This window comes from Amblyraja radiata, chromosome 24, assembly GCF_010909765.2.
Source record: "Amblyraja radiata isolate CabotCenter1 chromosome 24, sAmbRad1.1.pri, whole genome shotgun sequence".
NCBI classification, from domain to species: Eukaryota; Metazoa; Chordata; class Chondrichthyes; order Rajiformes; family Rajidae; genus Amblyraja; species Amblyraja radiata.
The window spans coordinates 21,248,089-21,273,054 of NC_045979.1; the positions used below are offsets into that span (position 1 = coordinate 21,248,089).

At 44.0% G+C, this 24,966-nt stretch overlaps 1 protein-coding gene and 1 long non-coding RNA gene across 3 annotated transcripts in view; one reads left to right on the forward strand and one right to left on the reverse strand.

Annotated features, from left to right (window-relative positions):
• The window catches only part of elapor1 (endosome-lysosome associated apoptosis and autophagy regulator 1), a 67,119-nt gene extending 48,962 nt beyond the window's left edge, over positions 1 to 18,157 (reverse strand). Inside the window, exons 1-2 of one of the 2 annotated variants that reach the window (XM_033042567.1) lie at positions 17,564 to 18,157; positions 2,930 to 3,050 (exon numbers count right to left, since the gene is read on the reverse strand). In XM_033042567.1, the coding sequence (XP_032898458.1) occupies positions 2,930 to 3,050; positions 17,564 to 17,662 (220 nt within the window). In that variant the 5' untranslated portion in view covers positions 17,663 to 18,157. The remainder of the gene's footprint in view (positions 1 to 2,929; positions 3,051 to 17,563) is intronic. The other variant, XM_033042566.1, reaches the window with a different exon arrangement.
• On the forward strand, positions 12,239 to 23,597 carry LOC116986836. Its single transcript, XR_004415584.1, has 3 exons — positions 12,239 to 12,320; positions 15,558 to 15,560; positions 23,588 to 23,597. It is a non-coding gene; the product is annotated as an uncharacterized LOC116986836 (long non-coding RNA).
• Positions 23,598 to 24,966: the final 1,369 nt, after the last annotated feature.

Sequence of the window (24,966 nt, forward strand, 5' to 3'; positions counted from 1 at the left end):
AATGTATTGCATATTTTTGATATATCAACTTTGTCTATTTTTTAAACATTTTGTTAAGAGATACAGCATGGAAACAAGCATCTTCAGTCCACTGAGTCCACACCGACCATCAATCACCCGTTCACACTAGTTTTATGTTATCCCACTTTTGCATCCACTCCCGACACACTAAGTGTAATTTACAGAGATCAATTAATCTGGAAACCGGCATGTCTTTGGGATGTAGGAGAAAACCAGAGCACCCAGAGTAAACCCACACAGTCACAGAGAAAACTTGAAAACTCCACACAATCAGCACCTGAGGTTCCGATTATATCCATCAAGGGTTCTGGCCTCTCCACCATCGAAGGCATCTGCAGGAGTCACATCCAATATCATCTAAGCCCTACACCACCCTGATCACACCCTCTTCTCGCTGCTACCATTGAGAAGAAGGTACGGAAGCCTGTAAACCATAACCTCCAGATTCAAGACCAACTTCTTCTCAGCAGCCATCAAGCTCTTGAACACTGCACAACACTAACCTCAGCAACTTTCATCTTCTACGGGCTTGTGTCTTTGGCTGCACGACTTACTTTGGTTTTGCCCTGTTATAAATACCTAGTATTGCAGTTATTAATATATTGTATTATTGAATATTGTATGTTTGGCTGTGTGCTATTGAATTTATGGGCCTGCAAAACTGCAGCAAGTATGAATTCCATTATTCCATTTGCCAGTACATATGACAATAATGCCCCTGTCCCACTTAGGAAACCTGAACGGAAACCTCTGGAGACTTTGCGCCCCACCCAAGGTTCCCGGAGGTTTTTGTCAGTCTCACTACCTGCTTCCACTACCTGCAACCCCCGGCAACCACCTGCAACCTCCGGGAACTGCACGGAAACCTTGGGTGGGGCGCAAAGTCTCCAGAGGTTTCCGTTCAGGTTTCCTAAGTGGGACAGGGGCATTAAACACTCTTGACTCTTGGTTTCCAATGAAGATTATTAAAGGCAATGTACAAAACTCTCTGAATAGATTTAAAAAATATCCCCAGGGATATGTGGTTTTCTTTGGATAATCTATGTCATCTGTGCATGTGCTTAATTATCCAAGTTCAACCAATAAGCATCCCATGTTAAAATTATCCGTTGTTGTTGTTGTTTACTCCTTCCTCTCTCCTGTTTTCACTGCACCCCAGTGAAGGTGTTCACTTGTGCCTTTGGAAGTTAAGTTGACAGGACAGGCTGTCAAAAGGTGTTTCTCTCTTTCAGCCCTTTTTTCTAAATATATACATCCAACACTGAGGTTGGCATTTAATAGGAACAGATGGATGTCAAATAAAATAAAGCATACTCTGCTCATTGCAGAATAATGCCTCTGAAAACCATGGGCAATTGTCAGTATTAAAATATTAAATTGAACAAAGGCAAATCTTTGTTTACCTACAGAATGAGGCCTACTGTGTCCATGCTGATCAAAAATAGAGCTCTTGCTTCTGAGGATGAAGTATCTAACCAACATAAATTCATGTCATAGGAGCAGAAGTAGGCCATCTAATCTATTCCACAATTCAATCATGACTGATCTGCCTTTCCCTCTCTACCCCATTCTCCTGCCTTCCCCCCCATAACCCTTACCAATCAAGTATCTATCAATCGCCATCTTAAAAATACCCATTGATGGCCTCCACAGCCACCTGTGGCAATGAATTTCACAATTTGCCACCCTCTGACTAAATAAATTCCTCCTCAACTCATATCTAAAGGTACGTCCTTTTATTCTCAGATAAAGGACTATATTTTATAACACTATAGAAGCTGGCCAATCCTTCTTCGAGACTAGGATAGCCTTTACAGTGAGAGGGGAAAAGTTTATAACTGATGCCTGGGTTTCTTTACCCTGAATGTGGTGGGTGCCTAGAACGCACTGCGAGGGGTGGTGGTTGAGGCAGATACGACAGTGGCATTTAGATGTTTTTTGGACAGGTACATGGATATACAGGGAATGGAGGGTGGATCCAGCTATGGATCACGTGCAGGCAGAGGAGATTAGTTTAATTTGGCATTGTGGGCTATAGGGCCGTACTGCGCTATGTTCTATGTTCCATGTTATCCCACAAAAGAACCCAAAATTATACATGGGTATTATCAAGCCACACAGAAGTACAACAAATAGTGCTTAGATAAAAATACCAGAGTTCAGAATGCAGCATTACAGTGTTAAATTGTCACAGTAACAGAGAAAAATTCCAGCCTCTGCAATGTGGTAGGTTGGGGGGAGATCAGAACTGCACCCTAGCTTAAGGGAGGGCCATTCAGTAGCCTGATACCAGCAGGGAAGAAGCTGTTCCTGAGTCTGGTGGCACATGCTTTCAACCTTTTGTATCTTCTGCCTGACGGGACAGGGCAGAAGAGGGAAGCAGTCTCCTAACGTGCCATTTTTTATTGTAATTTAAACCAACATGCTCTACTTGAATTGGATTATTGCACTTTCTTTACGCAGCAAAGAGGGAAATGTAAGAATATTCTGTCACATTACTGGCAAAAGCTCCATATTAGAAACATTTCATGGCAGATGCTCTGAATATCTGTGGGTAAGTATTTAATAGTTAGGGTGGCACAGTGGCACAGGCACAGAGTTGCTGCCTTTCAGCGCCGGAGACCCGGGTTCAATCCTGGTGTATGGAGTTTGTACAATCTCCCCGCGATCGTGTGGGTTTTCTCCGGGTCCTTCGGTTTCCACCCACATCCCAAAAACGTGCAGGTTTGTAGGTTAATTGGCTTCTGAAAATTGTCCTTAGTGTGTAGAATAGAACTAATGTGAACGAGTGATCGTTGGTCAGCATGGGCATGATGGGCCGAGGAGTCTGTTTCCATAGTGTATCTCTAAACCAAACAAAACTAAACTAAAATGATCAAACCGAGATTGAAATATGTGAAGTGTTTACCGCATGATGTGCCGCTGATTGGCTCTGGCAGTCCTAGGCATTTTCCTGGCACATGTGGTACAGCCACTCTCCACCTCAATCCACGACCATCACACTCCGTGTATTCAAAGTAGTAATCCGACTGCAAAAAAAATAAATGGTCCACGTCAAACATGCAACAACGCACAGGACACAGCTGAACAAGATGTTGGAAAGGTCACATTTGGGGTACTGTATACACTTCTGGTCACTCCACTAAAGGAAGAATGTCACAAAAAAGGGAAAGACATTTGTGTAGACATATGGATAGGAAGGGTTTGGTGGGAGAGAGGCCAAATGCAGGCAAATTGGACTAGCCTAGTATGCCAAGTTGGTCAGCATGGACAAGGTGGGCCGAAGGGCCTGTTTTCGTGCAGTACAGCTCTGTGATTATATAATGGGTGCTAAAAAGTCATGATGATGATCCAAGTCTGGAAGTTCTGATTTATTGGGGAGGATGAATAGATTGGTTATTTTTCCCCCTGAAGTGTATGAGGCAGAGGGGTGACTTTATAGAGGTTTATAAAAATCATAAGGAGTATAGATTAGTTGAATGGCCACAGTCTTTTACTCAGAGTAGAAGATTCAATCCCATTTGCCAACTGTTAGCCTAAATCTTTCCCCTCTCACCTTCAACCTATAGCCTCTGATTCTTGATTCTCCTACTTTTGGAAAAAGACACTCTGCTGCACTTACCCTATCTATTTCTGTCATGATCTTAAACATCTCTATATGATCAACCCTCATGAATTATCAATAGCAACCATTTGACACTTTCACAGTCAGAATAAGTGTGAAGTTTTTACTTTGACTTAAATGGAGAATGATACTTCTACAGAGAGTTTGACTAGGCTTGGGGCTGTCTTCATTGAAACTTAATCAAGTAATTTTAGTCCAAAGCAGTCACATGAAAGAGTGTGCAGCACAACATATGACTAAAATGTAAACACTAACCTCACAGCACACACCAATACGTTATTTATTTTGATGTTCACCGCACTCTGAATAAACATATAGCATTATTGTTGTTCACCAGCTTGGAACAGAGTTATATGCTTTTGATAAACTACCTGGCTTACAATACAGATTTTGTTTTTAAATTTAAGTCAAAAAGGAGAAATTTAACAAAGGGAGTTATAGCTGCAGTATATTGACTCAGATTACATAGCCAAATAGTTTTTTTTACATTTTAACATGAACTTAAGTTGGCTTTGCATTAACTTTTCTTTATGCTTGAAGAAATGCCTCACCTGAGGTATGCCAGGATATTCTAAATGTGCATTAATAGGCTGCTGGTTTCCTGTAAGCCATCTTGTTATTTTATATTCCTAATTCCTCTAATCTTCTGTAAATATGAAATGCACCAGGTTTAAGTGCATAAACTTGTAATATTCCATGGTTGAACGAGTTTGTTCACTGATATATCAGAATGCAAATTTAATACCTACTAATATATTTATGAAAACATCTCACTGAAGGAGTTCGACCTGAAACGTCACCTATTCTTTTTCTCCAGAGATGCTGCCTGATCCACTGAGTTACTCCAGCATTTTGTGTCTAACCAACATTTACAGTTCCTTCCAACATATCTTGCTGCTACCATCGGGAAGAAGGTACAGGAGCCTGAGAACCGTGAGCTCCAGGCTCAAGAACAGCTTCTTCCCAGCAACCAGCAACACTGTGAACACTGCACAACAATGACCACAACCGTCAGCACCAAATACTATGGACTTTGCCCCACTGAGGCTGCTCTACGTACATTGGCTTACACTATAATTTGGATTGGATTCAATTTATTGTCATTGTCTCATAAGAGACAACGAAATAGATTTTCCTTACATTCATAAAAAAAGAAAAAAAGCACAAACACAGAAGTCCACGACACAACACAACCCCACAGCGGCACAAAAGTTAGGGAAGGAACCAAAGTCCAGCCAGCCTCCCCGCCGATCTTCCCAGATGTTCATCCGTGGTTGGGGCCTCCCGAGCACCCCGCAGTCGGCGCCACGGGCGCCCCGATGCTCAGGCCCTCTCGCCAGGAACGATGGAACCCCAACGCCGAACCCCGACGCCGAATAATGGTAAGAATAACCGATAATTTCTTGTATATTTATTTGTTGTATTGGTGCATTTAACGTATCTGTAAAGGTGCATTTTGTTATTCCAATCGCAGTGCATAAAACAATTGCACATCCAATAATTCTTGCACAGTTCTGGTCGCCCCATTACAGGAAGGTAGCGGAGGCTTTGGAAAGGGTGCAGAAGAGGTGGACCCGAATGTTGCCTGAATTAAAGGGTGTTAGCTACAAGGGTATTTGCTGCAGAGTGGAAAAAAAGACTAGAGGGCATAGCATTGGGGTGAAAGGGCCAATCACACAAAAATGAGATTAAAATTAGCTCTTCACATTCCTGCTTAGTGGAGATGTGAACCGGCCTGAGGAAGAACTGAAATGCAGCCATGTCACCCCCATTAACATTAATGACAGGAAAATTGTGATGAATGCTGTGGTGGATGTTTGTGTTACAGTTTTATTGTGTGTTCTTTATTATTGTACTGCTGCTGACAACCCAAATTTCCACCAACCCTGGTTGTGTGGCAATAAATTATATCTATCTATCTATCTATCTGACAGGAAAATTGTGGGGATGGTGTGAATTTGTAAAAACCAGCCCAAAGCTGGTTCATTTCTATCCCTGGAAGACACTGGTACCAAAAACACAAGATACTCCTTGAGAACTCCTTGAGATAAAAAATAATATTGTTTATCCATGGGATCATCTTGAGCACTTCAACAATAACCCATCAAAGGTTAATTAATCGTAAACAGAACACCTTTACTGCTAGAAATCAGGCTTTTTTTGTTTCTGGAAGACTCAGCAGATGTTCTGTAGAAACAAGGAACTGTAGTTACGGGTTAATACACAAAAGGACACAAAGTTCTGGAGTAACTCAGCAGGTCAGGCAACATCTCTGGAGAACATGGATAGGTGACACTTCGGGTTGGAACCCTTCTTCAAGCTGAGGGGAAGGAGGTGAAACATAGAAACATAGAAAATAGGTGCAGGAGCAAGCCATTGGGCCCATCGAGCCTGCACCGCCATTCGATATGATCATGGCTGATCATCCAGCTCAGTATCTCATCCCTGCCTTCTCTCCATACCCCCTGATCCCTTTAGCCACAAGGGCCACATCTAACAGATGAAGAAAGTCTGATAGTCCTATTACAGGTGAAGAAAGTCTGATAGTCCTATTAAGTCCTAGCCTGCCCGACCTCTCTCAATAGTTCAGGCCCTCAAGTCCTGGCAACATCCTTGAAAATATTCTCTGCACTCGTTCTAGCATCTTTCCTACAGCAGAGTGACTGAACATAATACTACAAGTGCGGCCTCACCATTGTCTTGCCTTTCAGCATTAAAGCATTGGTGAGGGTCTACCTTTGTAGCAGCCTTGTTTGCAATGACTAACATCCATAGCGTTCACTGTTCCTGCTGTGCCCCTGCAAGTGGCCAATGCCCACATTGTCCGTGCCGCAGGCTGCTTTCTAGAGAGTGACAGAAGACCTTTACCAGTGCAGCTAATCTGCCAGGCACTGATCTAGAAGAGGCTGCTAATGCTCGCTTTGCCAGGGCAACTCAGCTGATGCATTCTGACAGCGCTGCCACACGGATCACCAAGGGGACTTTCAACAGTGGCCAGAGTCCAGGGGAGTTGCTGTGGTGACAAATGGCACCCATGCAACAATGATTGCTCTGAACGTGAACTCTCCTGTTCCCCGCAGTTTATCTGCAGGCATCATCTCATCAGTTACGGTCATTCTCTGTGCACTTTGCAAAGATATCACGGAGGGTGCCAGACAGATGAACCATGACAAGGCTTTTGATGAAGTCTCAGCCAGAGAGCTACAGGAAGCAGGCACAAACTGTGCTCAGTGGCTTAGCTTAGTTTAGTTTAGTTGTAGGGGTACAGGCCCTTCGGCCCACCACGCTGAATAACAATCCCCCATAGACTAGTTCTATCCTACACACTGGGGACAAGTCACAGAAGCCAATTAACCTACAAACCCTGACATCATTGGAATGTAGGAGAAATCTGGAGCACCCAGAGAAAATGCAGTCACAGGGAGAATGTGCAAACGCCGTACAGACAGCGCCCGTAGTCATGATTGAACCTAGGTCTTTGGCACTGTAAGGCAGCAGCTCTACCATTGTGCCACGGTGCTGAAAAGCAAGGTCATCAGGTAGATATTTCCAAATAAATACAAAGCTAACATTTGGGAGCGTCACCCCCATTAAAATGCTGTTTTGTAGATGGGAAAAATGCACATGGAGGCTAGGATTTACTTTCTTTATTACAAAAAAAGAGCAAACCTTCTTTATTACAAAAAAAGACCCACGTTGCTGGAGTAACTCAGCGGGTCAGACTGCATTTCTGGAGAACATGGATAAACGACATTTCAGATCAGGACTCTTCTCCAGACAGATTGATATCGGGGAAGGGGGTGGGGGAAGTTGGGAGAGAGGTGGGGGCAGGACAAAGCCTGTCAAGTGATAGGTGGATGCAGGTGATGAGAGCAGCGGTTGGATAAATGCCAGAAATAAAAAGACAAGATGCCTGAAACAAGGATAAAGGGGGTATAAATTGTGAAGCCAGAGGAAGGAATATAGTTGGAAGGGGATGCGAGTTGGGTAAGGGGTGCACATCACCAGGATTCAGTGAGGCCACTGACTTGAGGATCAGCTTAGACCTTGGGTTGTCTGAAGAAGGGCCCTGACCCGAATTGTCACCCTGAATCATGTTCTCCAGAGATGCTGCCTTACTCACTTTTGCTCCAGCACTTTGTGCCTATCTTTGGTATAAACCAACACCTGCAGTTCTTTGTTTCTGCATGCCTTAGCCTACTGTCCACTTTAACCCATTGTCTGCCTTGAACTATTGTGAAATCTCAAGGTGTGTCGCTTTTTATGTTTGCTCTCACCATTCACTCAAGGGTTCCAGTGTATGCCTCTTCAAAATTATTTCATGATTTCAACCCACCGCAGTCTGACTCCAATGAGAGAGGAATGTGACCACTACACCACAACGGACGCAGTTCCTGAACTCAAACTAGCGCTGTTCATTATCTATCTTGTCACAGTGGGTCCATCACAGGCTTAGGTGGCAAATCTCAAGAATGGACATTCCCTCTGCTTCAGATTGGGACCCTTCCTCAAATATAGGAGGGTCTTCCAACATAAACTCAGTTCCCTCTGTGGTCATAGTGGTAGACAAATTGAATTTCAATCAAACGCCATCTTTCTTTGTGTACATTAAATGATTTATTTTGATCCAGTAACTATATATAAACTACACTCTAGACAAAAATGTTCTAAATAGCCTTCTCTTTTGTAATTATCATTCCGATGTAATTGAGGAACATAATGATGAAAGAATCCAAATGCAACCAATTTGCTTTGTTTTTTAACCTGAATCATGTTTCCCATGGGAAAAGGCAAGCAATGGCAATGCTTAAAGGAGAAATGTGAATTAAGTGTAAGATAGTTTTAAGCATTGCCATTGCTTGCCTTTTCCCATGGGAAACATGATTCAGGTTAAAAAACAAAGCAAATCCTTGCAACATCCATGCCTAAAGGTGCAGATCTCCCAATGTATTATAATGACTGTGTGTCTGTGGGGATTAAAACCCCTCCCTTTCATTATGGAAGTTGGCATTTAACTACTTAATGTCATGGAGTGGATAACATTTCTAATACTACCTTAATTAGTTAATCAGCCTAATAGTGATCAATTATCCTGAATTACAGCTGTAGATAACTGGGTTTAAAGGTTGATGATTTTGAAAGATTATTGAGTGCTTTGTCCAGAGTGCAGGGAAAACCATCCAGGTGTAATCAGCATTGATCCAAGCAGGTAAGCCAAGAACATGTCAAGTTTAATTTAGATATACAATAAGGGAAAAAGGCCATTCGGCCCACTGAGTCCACGCTAACCATCGATTACCTGTTCACACTACTTCTATGTTAACCCACTTTCTCAATCACTCTACACACGAGCGGAAATTTACAGAAGCCAATTAACCGACAGAGCCGCACATCTTTAGGAGGTGGAAGGAAATCGGATCACCCGGACGAAACCTATGCGGTCACAGGGAGAATGTGCAAACTCCACACTGACAGCACACGAGGTCAGGATCGAACATACATCTGTGGTGCTGGATAATATGCCGTGTAATGTTGCGAGCACTCGTCAGAACATATGGTGTACAAATGGATCAAATAAATGTTTTTGTGCTCTACCGTCAGTGCAGCAGGTAGAGCTGCTGCCTCACATGGCCAGTAGCACAGGTTTGGTCTTGACCTTAGGTGCTATCTGTGTGGAGTTTGCACATTCACACTGTGATTGCGAGGGTTTCGTCCCACATCCCGAAGATGTGCGGATTTGTACATTGTACTCTGTAAATTATCCCTAGTGTGTAGGGGATGGATGAGAAAATTGGATAACAAAAAAGTAGTGTGAATGAGTGATTGATGGTTGATGTGGACTTGGTTGCCTGAAGGGCCTGTTTCCATGCTGCATCCTTCAATCAACAAAAAAGTTCAAGCTAGAAGTCTCACAGACAAGATATAAGAATTACCCAGGACATCGTTGTTATTTAACTTGATGGGCTATAATTTCTTATATTTATGTTCGAGTTTATTGATTGTGCCTTTTTAACATTGGACACTGTTGTTAATTTGATTTTGTCTCCGGTTTTTACAAACATTGTGAAACATTAGGTAAGCACCATCCCCACAGAAGATCAAAGTTGGGATGTTTGCTGGGTAAGAAGGAACTGCAGATGCTAGTTTAAACCAACGATGGACACAAAATGCTGGAGTAACTCAGCAGGACAGGCAGCATCTCTGGAGAGTAAGAATGGGTGACGTTTCTAGTCGAGACCCTTCTCTAGATGTTTGCTGGTGATTACATAATGTTCAATTCCATTCACAGCTCCACTGAAAGGGAAGGCATCCATCCGCGTCTGTAGACACCACCCAGGCATAAAACTGATGCACAGCAACCAGTTTAGGTGCCAACTCATGACCACCTCCAAAGAATCTACTCCCTATCCTTGCCATCCAATGGGATTATCAACAACATTCCAGTGTTCACCAGAACTGTAACTGGGCAGTCCAATAAATACTACAGCTGAAGATAGACACAAAATGCTGGAGTAACTCGGGGGGACAGCTGGAGTTTCTCCAGCTTTTTGTGTCTATCTTTGGTGTAAACCAGCATTCTTTTATTTGTTTTTAAATCTCTAAATGGGCTCGCCCCGCCTTACCTCTCTGAACTGCTCCACCCATACGCTCCTGCCCGGTGCCTCAGGTCAGCTGATCAGCTGCTCCTGGAGGTACCGAGGTCTAAGCGGAAGCTCAGAGGGGATAGAGCCTTCTCTGTTGCTGCTCCGGCACTCTGGAACACCCTGCCATTGCACATCAGACAGGCCCCCTCACTGTCCATCTTCAAAACCAGTATTAAAACACATTTATATTCCTTGGCTTTTGACACTGCTTGAGACTTTGCTCCTGTTTTTAGTGCTTTTAATGTTTTTAATTTTATTGTTTTTACTCTTTCGTTTAATGTTTTTATTGTTATGTAATAATTTCTTGTCCATGATTAGTCATGTACAGCACTTTGTTGCAACTGTGGTTGTTTTTAAAGTGCTCTATAAATAAAGTTATTATTATTATTATTATTATCTGCATTTCCTTCCTACACAAAGATACTACTGCCATTGTGGTCCAGCCAGCAGCAATGTCTTCTCATCTCCTGCCTGGACACTACCCAAGACAATGCTCTCCACTCGACTTGCAAACCATCAGCTGTCCGTCACTCCCTCCACAAACAACTAAGCAGGGCCCCATTCCGCACCATCTAAAAATATGGCCGAATAACTTCATTTGCTCAATAGTGGTTCAATTATGCTTTTATTTCCACGTCTGCTAACACACAGTGAAAGTGTGAAAACGCACACCTCCAGATTCAGGGACAGTTTCTGCCCAGCTGTTATCAGGAAACTAAACCGTCCTACCACAACTCGAGAACAGTCCTGAACTACTAACTACCTCATTGGTGACCCTCAGACTATCTCTGATATAACATTACTGGCTTTATCTTGCACTAAACGTTATTTCCTTATGTATCCATACACTGTGAATGGCTCGATTGGAATCATGTATTGTCTTTCTGCTAACTGGTTAGCACGCACCAAAAGCGTTTCACTGTACCTCGATTCACGTGACAATAAACTAAACTAAATTATTTTTTATTAGTAACAGTCTATGTGAAGTATTGGCATATCCCCGATCCTTAATTAGCAAGTGTACAGAAATAGTCTACTGAGCCCGCGTGCCAGAGGCGCCATGCTTTTGTGTCATTTTCAAAGTCCACGCTCCAGTTCTTATAACCAGTGCGAGTTCCAGGCAAGTCCTAGGCTGCTGTGGGCCTCCAGCCATCTCCTTGTCACAGCTTTCACGGGTTTTGAGACCATTCCCTGAAAGTGAAACCTTGATCTCCACATTTAACAGGTGTGGCTCGGCAAGGAGAACATTACCAACTGCTGTCTCCATCAAAGCCACAGTCTCTCCTTTTCTGGAAGAATATCTGGTGTATGTGGATCCAGGAATGAATAGCTGTGACCATATACCTTCACCACAATGAATGTCGCGGTTCAACAAGGAAACTCACCACAACCTTTCAAGGGCCATTAATCGTGAGCAATGAATATTTGGTTATCTAGTGATACCCTCTCAACAAATAAAATAAAAATTATCAAACAAAGGTAAGCTGGAAATATCTTTGGGATGGCTTCATATCCCTTTCTCAAGTGAGACACACCCAAAGGCACAGCTACAGTAGAATATATAACAATAGAAAAATACATTCTTATTACATTTTTGCTCTAGTTTTTTCCCATGAATATTCAGTTTGAAATGCCACCAATGACAACTTATTCAGCTGGCTTGAATACGGGCACAGAATGCTATACCAGGTGACACAAACTTCAGATGAACCACGGAATAAAACAAATGTCATCAGTAAGTCACAGCTTGTCTGCAAACTACTTTTCTTGATCTAACAGCCTGTGTGAAACATTGGCATATGAATGATTCTCAGCCACATGACCACCCATGTCAAAATAAACTCTGAAAATGTATTCATACAATTGAAATGCTGCTTCTTGTGAGCACATACTGTCAACATGTGGGAACCAGTCTGCAATAGATACTGGAAAACTGTGGAACGGCTTCTGAACCCTCCTTCCATTAGCTCGGGTACTGTCCGAATCACCTCTACACCATTGCGGACATTGAATTTGGCTCTGGAACTGATGTGCTACAACACTATATTCTGCACTCTGTATCGTCCCCTTTGCTCTGCCTATTGTACCAGTTTGACTTGATTGTATCTATGTATAGTATTATCTGATCTAATTGGTTAGCGTGCAAAACAAAGCTTTTCACTCTACCTTGGTACACGTGACAACAATAAACATAAACACAAAGTAGGTTCCCCACAATTCGACATTTTCTGATAAGCAGGATGAATTAAGTGGGGTATTTTTTTTTTTTGGGTGTTCAGTGCCTCTCTAATAATCAATGAGAATCCAAAAGAAATCATTAATAGGTATGAGTGAATAAGTCACAGGAGCTTTGGGATGTGGGTGGTGGGAGGAAACCAGAGAACCTGGAGGAAACCCACACAGTCACAGGGAGAACGTGCAACACACACACACACACACACACACACACACACACACACACACACACACACACACACACACACACACACACACACACACACACACACACACACACACACACACACACACACACACACACACGTCTCTGGCGCTGTGAGGCAGCAGCTCTACCTGCTGTGCCACTGTGCTGAGATCCAGACAATGTTGATCTAGATATTTCCAAAAGAAGATTGAACTATTAAAGGAACAGACATCTTGCACTTTAATGAGAAAGGTAGAGAAAAAGCTGCTTTAAAAAAACCTCTATTTATGGCCTCTTTGCTAAACTGATTGTTCTTTTTGAGGACTTGGCTGGTTAATTTCCTCGCAAGGTATTTATCGACCAACATCACGGTTAAAAGAAAAAGTAGTTACAAATCTGCACAAACAATGAAATCCACACAGCAGATACACAAGGCATTTGTCAAATTGTTTCAGGATAAACTAAAATTAAAATGCTATGTAATTATTCAGTGATGTCTACCCATCTAACCTGTGAGCTACTTCTTCATTCTCCTCTATTCATTAGCTTCATCACCAATGCAGGCAAATTTCAAAGCCACAGCTCAGTACTTGTAACCTGAAATTGGCCATCAATTCATAGGCCTGCTTTTAACCAAAACTTTGGTGGGAGTAAGGCATGTTCAGGTCGATCAATTCTTAAAAGGACAATACAGGCACCTTGGTGTTTTACGTAATTCAAAAACGCATAAATTAATCATAAACATGACTACATTGCCAGGTGTAAATTTGAGCACGTTATTTAAAAAATACAGTCATGTAAATCGGGATTTGGTATTAAATGACCAAGAACAATATTCCAAAAACACATAAATCAAACAGGTGTAAAGGGCGAGGTGCCTGTATTTTGTATATTCCAGCCTTTTATTAAAAAAAAAATTTTAATTAAAAATCCCTTTTTTTTCCCCATTTGCTCATTCAATCCCTCTCCCTATCTCTATTGGTAGGTTGGTGGCCTTGCTCTGCCTGTGGTCACACCAAATGGTCTCCCAGTGTCCAGCCTTCACTGTCAACACCTGAAACAGGTGGAAGATTTGTTGCCATCCAGGCTTGAGCAATTGAATGATCCCAACAACAAAGTCTGGGCTCAGCGTCAAAAGCAAATTCCATTTCTAGAGAGTTCTCAGGGCACCTGTACCATTGGTATCTGCACAGATGAGCTACTGGTTTCTAATTAACTCGTAAATGTCTACTGTGCCGTGTAATCTGTACATGTTGTCCACTACCTCTGTTGTCTTTGGTCCAACAATATCTAACAGTAACACAGTCAGATGTCTCGATAGGTAACAAAGGCGCCAGTAAAAATGACCACAAGGACATGACATGATTTGGCAATATAGTACAGGTCCACAACCGATTTTCCAGCAACTGATGGTCCGGTGCTTCCTTTAATCCAGACTAAAGCATGAGAGTGCACTTGAATTTGCCTCCTGCAGCTGGGGCTCTGGAACTCTGGCCTGGCTGGAGCCGGCAGATCGGGTCCCAGAGCCGACTTCCAAGGCCAACTTTGGGGGCTGGCATCTTGGCTCTCCGGCGGCCTAGGTGGACCCTTCCAGTAAGTTGTGATAGTACCTGCCTCAACTAACTCCCCTGGCAGCTCATTCCATATGCCTACCACCCTTTGTGTAAAAATAGTTCCTCCTCAGGCTTCTATTAAATCTTTCCCCTCTCACCTTAAACCGATGTCCTCTGGCTCTCCATTCCCCTACTCCAGGTAAAACACTGTGCACATTCACCTCTCATCCTCCTGCACTCCAAGGAATAAAGACCAAATGCCTGCGCAACCTCTCCCTACAGCTCAGGTCATCAAGTCCTGGCAACATCCTCGTAAATCTTTTCCATTTAACGAGATTAGTTTTAACTCGGCATCATGTTCGGCATGGATATTGTGGGCCGAAGGGCCTGTTCCTGTATGTATTGTTCTGTGTTCTATGAACATAGAGTCTAAATCCTGATCATTTTTCCCTACAAGTCTATCACGGGGTCTGCTCCAGATAGACTTGCAGCTACCCAAGAGTGCATCTCTACGCCACCGTCTCCAGGTGAGTGGGGGATGGGCGAGGAACACGGGCCTTGCCAATAACTCCTGCCTCATAAATTCATTCAGAAAACTTCTAGGGGAATCAACAAAGGGCTTCTTAACATTACTGTATGCATCTCCATCGATAGTGTTCCCATTCCATGTAAAATAAGGAGGAGAAGGGTAGAAATCTGCCAATAAATCAAATTCTGTTGGGATTTTTGTGTCAAATGAATGTCACTGTAACAGGGAGTTAAACATTTACACGCCTTTGTCACCCACAGTTCCATTTTAAACATACATGGGCTTCCCAGAAACTAAGGGCACCTGAGAAGGATGATAAATTAATTTAACAATTGCTGCCTCGACTGAAAGATAAAACAGGGCAGCTGTTGTTTAATATGCAAAGCAATCTGGAAACCTGCCAAACAGCCAAACCTATACACTTATAGTTGGTGGCAAACCCGAGATGATTTGTTGGGCATGTTACTCCTTTCTGGATGAAAGGTTCATTTTGAATTTCTACCGAAATGGAGGAAATGGGTACCTGTTGCCCAATGTTTTTTAGAAAAGCAGAGGAAATACTTGTACCAATGAGAGGCCTCGATAGGGTAGACAGTCCGAATATTTTTCCCGGGGTGGAAATGTCAAAGACATTTAAAGTGGGCATAGTTTTAAAGTGGGAAAGTTAAAAAGGGCAAGTTTTTTGTTTACAGAGGGTGGTGAGTGCCTGGAATGTATTGCCAGAGATGGTGGTGGAAGCAGATACAACAGTGTTATTTAAGAGGCTGTCAGATAGGTACATTGATATGCAGGGAATAGAGGGATATGGATTATATCCAGGTAGGAGAGATTAATTTATCTTGGCATCATGTTTGGCACGGACATACTGTTCTGTGTCCTTATGTTCAATTATATCAATGCTTGCCTGTAAAGCATTTGTAATGCAAACTATCTCAACATGAGCAATAAAAACAAAGTAATGTCAAGCAAATTAAGGGAATATAAAGCCAGTGACCAAATGTTTGGTCAAAGGGACAGGCTTTGAAGATCATCTTTAAAGATTTTTGAGAAGTGGTTACTGTGAAGAGCGTGCAGGGTAGGAATTCCAGAACTAAAGATATGGGCAGCTAAAGCATGACTATGAGTGGTGAATTGAGATTAGTTTAGAGATACAGCATGGAAACAAGTCCTTCGGCCCACGCTGACCATCCATCGATCACCCATCCACACTAATTCTGTTATTCTTTCTCGTCCACTCCCTTCACGCCAGGGTCAATTTACAGAGGCCAATTATCCTACAAACCCGCATGTCTGAGGGATGTGGGGGGAAACCTACTCGGTCATGGTGAGAATGTGCAAACACCACAGAGACAGCACCCGATGTCAGTATTGAACCTGTATCGAACCTGAGTCTCTGGCGCTGTGAGGCAGCAGCTCCACCCCACAATGTGCCGCTGTGCCCCCCCCCCCCTGATGATTAGTTATAAAGATTCTGAAGATGCAAGAATGAGAGGAAGTGTCAGGGACTTGCAGGGGTAGAACCATCGGATGGAAGTTTTAAAACTGAACTGTTGCTTATCTGTGGGCCATCAGCAAACACGGGAGACGCGGATGAACAGGATTGCGTGCAGGACAAGGGCGTTTTGGATGGCTTCGAGTTGACACAAGGCAGGTTGAGTGGTGTCGGCCAGAGGTAAGCTGGTTTGGATAAGCGTGGAGCGTATAAAACAATGATAAAGTTGACAACTAGGCAGTGAACAGCGTGCATTTACATATTTCTTATGAATAATTTGCATCCACAAAGATTAAGTTAGAAATTAAAAATCTACGTGATAATTCCTCGGGAAGAGCTGTTATCGGTTAGTCCTTCAAATATCAGTCAGTAATCGTACATTTTGCATCGCTTTACATGTCTGTGTTTTATCAAAGATGAACGATAACTTGTAAAAGCAATATTTTTGCGTCTCTACAATCCGGCCGTTTCTCGTGGCGAAACGCCGACAATCCTTCAGTAAAATACTCCGCACACCACCTGGCGGCTTATAACATGTGCTGCCCTAAACTTTCTGACATTGTCGCGGGTTGCACAACATGTCCCCGACAGGGACCTTTCCTCGACCTTAAATGTGACACACAGACAGACCATCTGCACTCTTGCAGACGTGTAATACATTGCGCTTTGCGAAGAACACTTTCCAAATCACACTTTTACTGGACGGGCAGGTGAAGAATATAGAGAGCGCAACTTTGTTTTGCAGGAAAAACTTTGGTGAAGTGTGAATGTCAGCAGGGGATTGTGAGCACCGTATACTGGTTAGATGCCGCCTTCTACCAACAAGAAAAGCGGAGAGGAAAAATAAAATAAAAGTTGCAACATGCGCCAAAAACAGAACAGTAATTATTACAGGTCTTTGGTGAGTCGAATGAAACCTGTTAAATCATAATCCAACCTGCCATATGGACAAACTGTATACCCACTTGATCCGTGGGCCAAAGTCAGTGAAGTATCTAAACGACTACGGGTTCACCAGAGGAAACAAACACTGTATCATTTCATGAAAAAAAATACAAATTGTAATGACTGTGTATCTTGCATTGACCGCGAACGGTGCAATACTGTAGCTCGCTAATCTTTATATGTTGATACTTACTTGCAGAATAAGAAATGTTTTTAATTTCTGTGACAACACTTCGCGTAATGCAACGCCACAGTGTTTCATTCCAGTCAGAGATGCAACATTACCAAGCCGTGGAGTCATCGGAGTACAGTATGAATTGAAAGCACTTTACCTCTTTGCAAATGGGAAGGTTTTCTCCAAATGTCAGGCGAAAGCCGGTGGCGAAAAGCAGCAGCGGCAAGAGCAGGTAAGGCGAGGTGTCTCCACACATGGCGAGTCGGTAAATGCTGAGGCAGCGGTGTCACATGGAGTGGTGAAAGGTGGACTCTCTCCGTGTGTGTGTGTGTGTGTGTGTGTGAGTGTGTGTTCCTTCTCGTTATCACTCCGCTCCTTGCAGCGTTTGACACACACACACACACATACAGAGCCAGCACAATGCCCCTGGTGTCGGCGGCTCGCCTCTTTCCGTCAGTTCACGGAAACGCCCGGCCCGATCCGCAAGTGACAGGTGCGCCACCTTACACCGAGGGAGAAAAATCCTCCATCAGACCGGCCGAGTTCCCGGGGCCTGATCCACAAGGCGTGCAACAAATGTGTGTGTCATCTTACAAATAAGCTTGCAACGCCTTCCCCCGGCGTTACATTTGTTGCGCTTCATCATTCAATCATTCCCTGCCAAGATACAGGTGCACACGGGGAGAAATAACAATTGAGCGCTTTGAAGCTGAAGAAATCGACATTCTGTACTTTAAATAATTCACATTCTAACCAGTGAATCCAAACTGGCCACTTTTGAAATTCTAATCCAGTTCCAAACGAAACAACCGCTGGTGCTATAGTTACAGAACGTTGTGGTATAGTCAGCTGAGATTTAAACCAAATTCTACTCCAAGAAATCAAACCGAGTCAAATACATTACACGAGAAATATTTTATCTGTTCATCGCCGGATCAGCATATATCGCGCCTAAACCTAGACAGTTGGTTATGGGAATAATTTAAAATGTGCATCATTGCTGTAGACAGACACAAAGTGCTGCAGTAACTCAGCGGTCAGGTCGCATCTCTGGAGAAAAGGAATAGGTGACGTTTCGGGTCGAGACGAGTCGAAATGTCACCTATTCCTTTCCTCCAGAGATGCTGCCTGACCGCTGAGTTGCTCCAGCATTTTGTGTCTATCTTCGGTGTAAACCAGCATCTATAGTTCCTTCCTACACATTCACTGCTGTAGAAATGAGGGGGCGGGCGTCGGCGAAGGAATTTCATTCTCTGGAGGATTTACTGGACTTTATTACAAGGCGATCGTTTATTGCCCATCACTAGTTGATCTTGAACTGCAATTATTCTAGCTGATGGGGACACGTCAGTCTCAATCGTCACACCAGCATTGTATTCCAAAACATAAACACCCTGGAGCACAAAGTGCTGAAGTAACTCAGCGAGACAGACAACAAGTTTGCAGCATCTGCACTTCCTGGGTCTACTTAGGTTCATGTTTATTAATGTCACCTGTACCAAAGTACAGTGAAAAGGATCAGAAGAAGGATCCTGACCCAAAACATTGCATGTTAATATTCTCCACATATGCTGCCTGACCGGCTGAGTTACTCCAACACTTTCTTTTTTTACAGTGAAAAAGCTTTGTTTTGCATGTTTATAAATCCATAAGTAATAGGAGCAGAATTAGGCCATTCGGCCCATCAAGTCTACTCCGCCATTCAATTATGGCTGATCTATCTCTCCCTCCTAACTCCATTCTCCTGCCTTCTCCCCATAACCTCTGACACCCGTAATAATAAATAATCTATCTATCTCTGCCTTAAAAATATCAACTGACAGCCTCCACAGCCTTCTGTGGCAAAGAATTCCACAGATTCACCATCCTCTGACCAAAATAAATTGCTCCTCATCTCTATCCTCAAAGAACGTCCTTTAATTCTGAGACTATGACCTCTAGTCCTAGACTCTCCCACTAATGGGAACACCCTCTCCATATCCCCTCTATCCAACTTCTTTCACTATTCTGTACGTTTCAATGAGGTCCCCCTAATTCTTCTAAACTTCAGCGAGTACAGGCCCAGTGCCATCAAATGCTCATCATATGTTAATCTACTCATTCCTGGGATCATTCTTGAAAACCTCCCCTGGACCCTCTCCAGAGCCAGCACACCCTTCCTCAGATATGGTGCTCAAAATTGCTCACAATATTCCAAATGTGGCCTGACCAGCACCTCAGTGTTACATGTTTAAGAAGGAACTGCAGATGCTGGAAAATCGAAGGTAGACAAAAGTGCTCGAGAAACTCAGCGGGTGCGGCAGCATCTATGGAGCGAAGGAAATAGGCAAGGTTTCGGGCCGAAACCCTTCTTCAGACTGATGCGGGGGGGGGGGGGGGGGGGGGGGGGGCGTGAAGAAGAAAGGAAGGGGAGGGGCCAGAAGGCTGAGGGAGAGCTGAGAAGGGGAGGACACAGTGAGGGCTACCTGAAATTGGAGAAGTCAATGTTCAAGCCGCTAGGGTATAAACTGCCCAAGCGAAATATGAGGTGCTGCTCCTCCAATTTCCAGTGGTTCTCACTCTGGCCATGGAGGAGGCCCAGGACAGAAAGGTCGGATTCAGAATGGGAGGGCGAGTTGAAGTGCTGAGCCACCGGGAAATCAGGTTGGTTATTGCGGACCGAGCGGAGGTGTTCCAGGTGCGACAGAGGTTCACCTGCACCTCCTCCAACCTCATCTATTGCATCCGCTTCTCTAGATGTCAGCTGATCTACATCGGTGAGACCAAGCGTAGGCTTGGCGAGGAGCAGCACCTCATATTTCGCATGGACAGTTTATACCAGAGCGGCATGAACATTGAATTCTCCAATTTCAGGTAGCCCTCACTGTCTCCTCCCCTTCTCAACTCTCCCTCAGCCCTCTGACTCCTCCTCTTCCTTTCTTCTTCCCGCCCGCCCCACCCTACATCAGTCTGAAGAAGGGTTTCGCCCCGAACCATTGCCTATTTCCTTCGCTCCATAGATGCTGCCACACCCGCTGAGTCCAGCACTTTTGTCTACCTCTACATTACATCACTGTTTTTGTCTACAGGCCTTCTTGAAATAAATGCTAGTACTGCGCTTGCTTCCTTTACTACTGATTCGACTTGTAGATTAACTTTTTAGGAATCCTGCACCAATACTCCCAAGTCCCTTTGCACCTCATATTTCTGGATTCTCTCGCCATTAAGAAAATAGTCAATGCATTTATTCCCACTGCCAAAATGCAAAATGCATGACTCCACACTTTGCTTCAGTATATTCAATCTGCCACTTCTCTGCCTACTCTCCCAACCTGTCCAAGTCCTTCTGCAGTGCCCCTGCTGTCTCTACACTACCTGCCCCTCCACATATTTCTGTATCATCCGCAAACTTGGCCACTAAGCCTTCAATCCCCTCATCCAAATCAAAATGTTATCCAATCGGATCAGATATACCACACATCAATACAATCAGTTCAAACTCGAGTACAATAGATAGCAGGGGCGTATATTGCTGTAAAAACATGGCAGGAACCAACATTTTTTGGTACCGCGTGTGCATGCGCGCACACACACACACGCGCGCAAGGTTTCGGTCTTGGGCCCTGTGGACAGTAACATCGGGAGCAGACCTGGTTGGTGACCGACTCCGAACTCCAGCAACAGCAGCTTCGTCCGCCCCGAATTGTGGGGCTTCAATCGGCCCGTTCGTGGGGCCTTTCATCGCCTGGCGCAGCTCAAAATCAGCCGCGGGATCTTCCATCGCCCGGCGGGGGCTTCAACATCGGGAGCATCGGGAACCTCAATCGTCTAGACATAGCAATTTGACCGCGGGGCGGTGGAAGATCCCGCGGCCGATTTTAAGCTGCGCCGGGCGATGAAAGGCCCCGCAAACGGGCCGATTCAAGCTCCACTCTATGATCTTTGCTCCACCAGGACGTCTCCCTCCTCCAATCGTCGCGCTGAATCATCATGTCCCGCCCCCCCACTCCTTGCCTGCTGACTGACGTCTCTCGTCCAATCAGCGTCCTCCTTCGATCATCAGTCCCACCCCCACTGTCTCGCGGAAAGTGGAGATTTTTAATAGATTTATTTTTCACCGAATTTCAAAATCCGGATTACAAAACATGGGGTGGGGGGGATTGTCCACCACCTCTCAAAACATAAGGGGAACATGTTCCACCCCCCTCTCCCTCCCCCCGGAATTTCCGCCCATGATAGATAGAGTAATGGGGAAGATACAGAGTGCATCAGTTCCATATACACAAGAACGGAACTCACTATCAAAACATGGAGGGGACAATTTTTTGGCGGCCGCGCGTGCATGCGCACACTCACACACGCGCGAGGCTTCGGAGGCTCAATCCAGCGCTAAATGCAGCTCAACAGCCTGTCTCACCGGGTTAACTAACAGCCCTGTCTGGACTGACAGGATACCAGCGCTGCTTCTCCGCGCTGGCCATATTTCCCGCAAGCCCAGGCAGGTTAACCTGGCAGGGATGTCGCCCACCTCTCAAAACATGGGGGGGACGTGTGCCCTCTGGGCCCCCCGGGTTTTCCGCCCCTGCATATACAAAGTCCAATGTCTGCAATGGGGTAGAGGTCAATCGCTCAGAACCCTAGATTATAGAAAGACTGTTCAGAAGTCTGATAACAGAGGGGAAGTAGCTGTACCTGAGTCTGGTGGTGCGTGCTTTCAATCTACGGTACTATCCACTGGATGGAAGCTGGAAGAAGAAATTACTGGGGTGGGACAAGTCTTTAGACCATAAGATCACAAGGCATAGGAGCAGAATTAGGCCATGCAGCCCATCGAGTTTACTCTGCCATTTGATAATAGCTGATCTATTTTTCCTTCTTTAACACACTCTCCTGCCTTCTCCCTGTAAACTTTGATACCCTTACTAATTTATGTATCTACCTTTGATCGTGTTGGCTGCATTCCGAAGATAGCATGAAGTGCAGATGGTGTCAATGGTGAGATGTCCGGCCTGTGTGATGGACTGGGCTGCATCTATAAATCTTAAATTCCCTTGCTGCGTTAGTTGGTACACTGAGTTATTTGTCTCCGTAATTCGTTAACCACTAGGTCACTGTGCCCTGTGGCTGGTGAACCTGAAGGGGTACTAACAATAGTCACTAGCTTTTTATTCAGAGACACAGCATGGAAACGAGTCCACGCCAACCAACAATTCCCGTACACTAGCATTATCCTACATACAATGGACAAATTACAATTTTTACCAAATCCAATTAACCTGCAAACTTGTAAATCTTTTGAGTGTGTGAGGAAACCATGGCACCTGGAGAAAACCCACGTGGTCACGAGGAGAACGTACAAACTCTATACAGACAGCACCCGTAGTCAGGATCGAACCTGGGTCTCCGACGCTGTAAGGTAGCAACTCTGATTTCCTTTCCTAAAGTGCATCTGTGAATCAGCTGGTTTGTAAAACACAACATAGACCATTGTTCTTCTTTACTGAAATTAACCCTTCAACATGTTTTTATTACATTAACCACATTTAGATTTGTACGTTCTTGTCTACTAACTTGACATCTATAGAAAGGTGCTTGACTGAATGGTAGTCTTTAAAGGGTGAGCAAACTGCTTTGTTCTATAGAAATGAAATGTAGAATCAAAGAACTGCAGAAGCTGGTTTACAAAAAAAAGACAAAGTGCTGAAGTAACTCATTGGGTCAGGCGGCATTACTGGGGAACATGGACAGGTGATATTTCAGGTTGGGAACATTCTTCTGATGTTTAGGGTCCCAACCTGAAATGTCACCTATCCATGTTCTCCAGAGTTGCTGTCTGACCCACTGAGTTACTCCAGCACTTTGTGTCGTGTTCTGTTCTACCTTCAGTTCATGGACTGCTGAGATTCAAAGACATTGCTTCTCACCACCTCAGTGTGCAGCTATCGATGGAGTCTATATATCCTCGTCTTGATCGTGAAGCCCACATCTTGTGAATCAACACATACAAACAGCAACCAAACAGGGTACAGAGCACAAGGTTAATCAGGGAAATAAGTGAATATGTGCCTGCTTTGATGTCTTAATGTTGGTGGGTTGTTGTCGGTTGTGTGCAGGAGACCACACAAAGGATTGTTGCAGTCGATATCCCTGGAGCTGACAAAGACATGGACCAATAGATCAATCCATGGTTATTACAGTGAAGCTGCAAGCATTTTGCTCATGCTGGGACCAGGATACCACATTCAATTCTCATAATAGAGAGACAATTACATTGTTGGACAATTGCGGTATCAAACTAAAGGCCAACAAAGTTGATCCTTAAAATAAGGTGATTAAATTATAGGGAGTCATCGAGCTGTAAAGTACAGAAACAAGCCCCTCGGCTCACCTTGTCCATGCCAACTAAGTTATATTATCCACCTATCCATGTTTTCTAGAGATGCTGCCTGACTTGCTGAGTTACTCCAGCACTTTGTGTACTTTCAAGTTGTATTTGGGATTCATATTTTACAAGAAAGGATTCCAAAATATATCAATTTTTCGCAGGGTCTAATCAGATAACTATCTTGTGTTCCATCAATTCAGAAATTAATTTAAAATACTTCTATCTTAGTTTCAATGCGTTTGAAAGTTGGCAGAAAAATAGTTCTTCATGGGTTAAGGGACTGTTTTGTGGTAGTGTAGTCCTGCTAATAAGAAGCTCTGTCTTGTGACTGTATTATGCAAGTTGCATGTGTAGATGCGTACGTGGATCTGTGATAATGGGAGGATCCTGGTGTTACATCTGAATCACCCACATCATAAAATCCATGTTAAAATATAGGTAGGGCAACATTTGGGAAGTTCAAGAACCCATCTATCTGACTGATATGCATATTCAAAAGTCAGATAATGAAGGTACATAAAAAAGCTTTGAATTCCAATTTGATTAATTAAATAACAGGAACCCAGGAGTTAATCTGGTTTAACAGCAATTACATAAACTTTACTGAACAAGAGACCAGACAATACCATTGCTCCATACCAGTATTTATGCCCCTGGCAACATCCTCCCAATGTATTTATCTCACCCCCAGCTGCACGAATTCATTTTCTCCCAGTATCTCATATTTCTTCCACCAAGGTCGTGGTTGAGGAGTGCTCAGTCACAGTGGCTCAGCGGTAGATTTGCTGCCTTACAGGACTGGAGACTCGGGTTTGATCAGAGAAAGCCCGACGAAGTCTGAAAAAGGGTCTCGACACGAAACGTTGCCCATTCCTTCTCATCAGCGACGCTGCCTGCCCTGCTGAGTTACATTTTGTGTATGTCTGCAACTGCAGATGCTAGTTTATCCCAAAGATAGATACAAACTGCTGGAATAACAGCAAGCCAAACAGCAAATCTGGGGGAAATTATGGGTGACGTTTCGGATCGGGACCCTTCTTCAGTCCTGGTCACTAGCCAAAACGTCACCCATACTTTTTCTACAGAGATGCTGCTTGACACTTTGGGGGTGGCAGGAATCCAAGCAAGTGATAGGTGGGGAGGGAGGGAGGTGATGACAGAGAGGTGGAGTTAGTGACAAAGGCTAGAGGTGAACA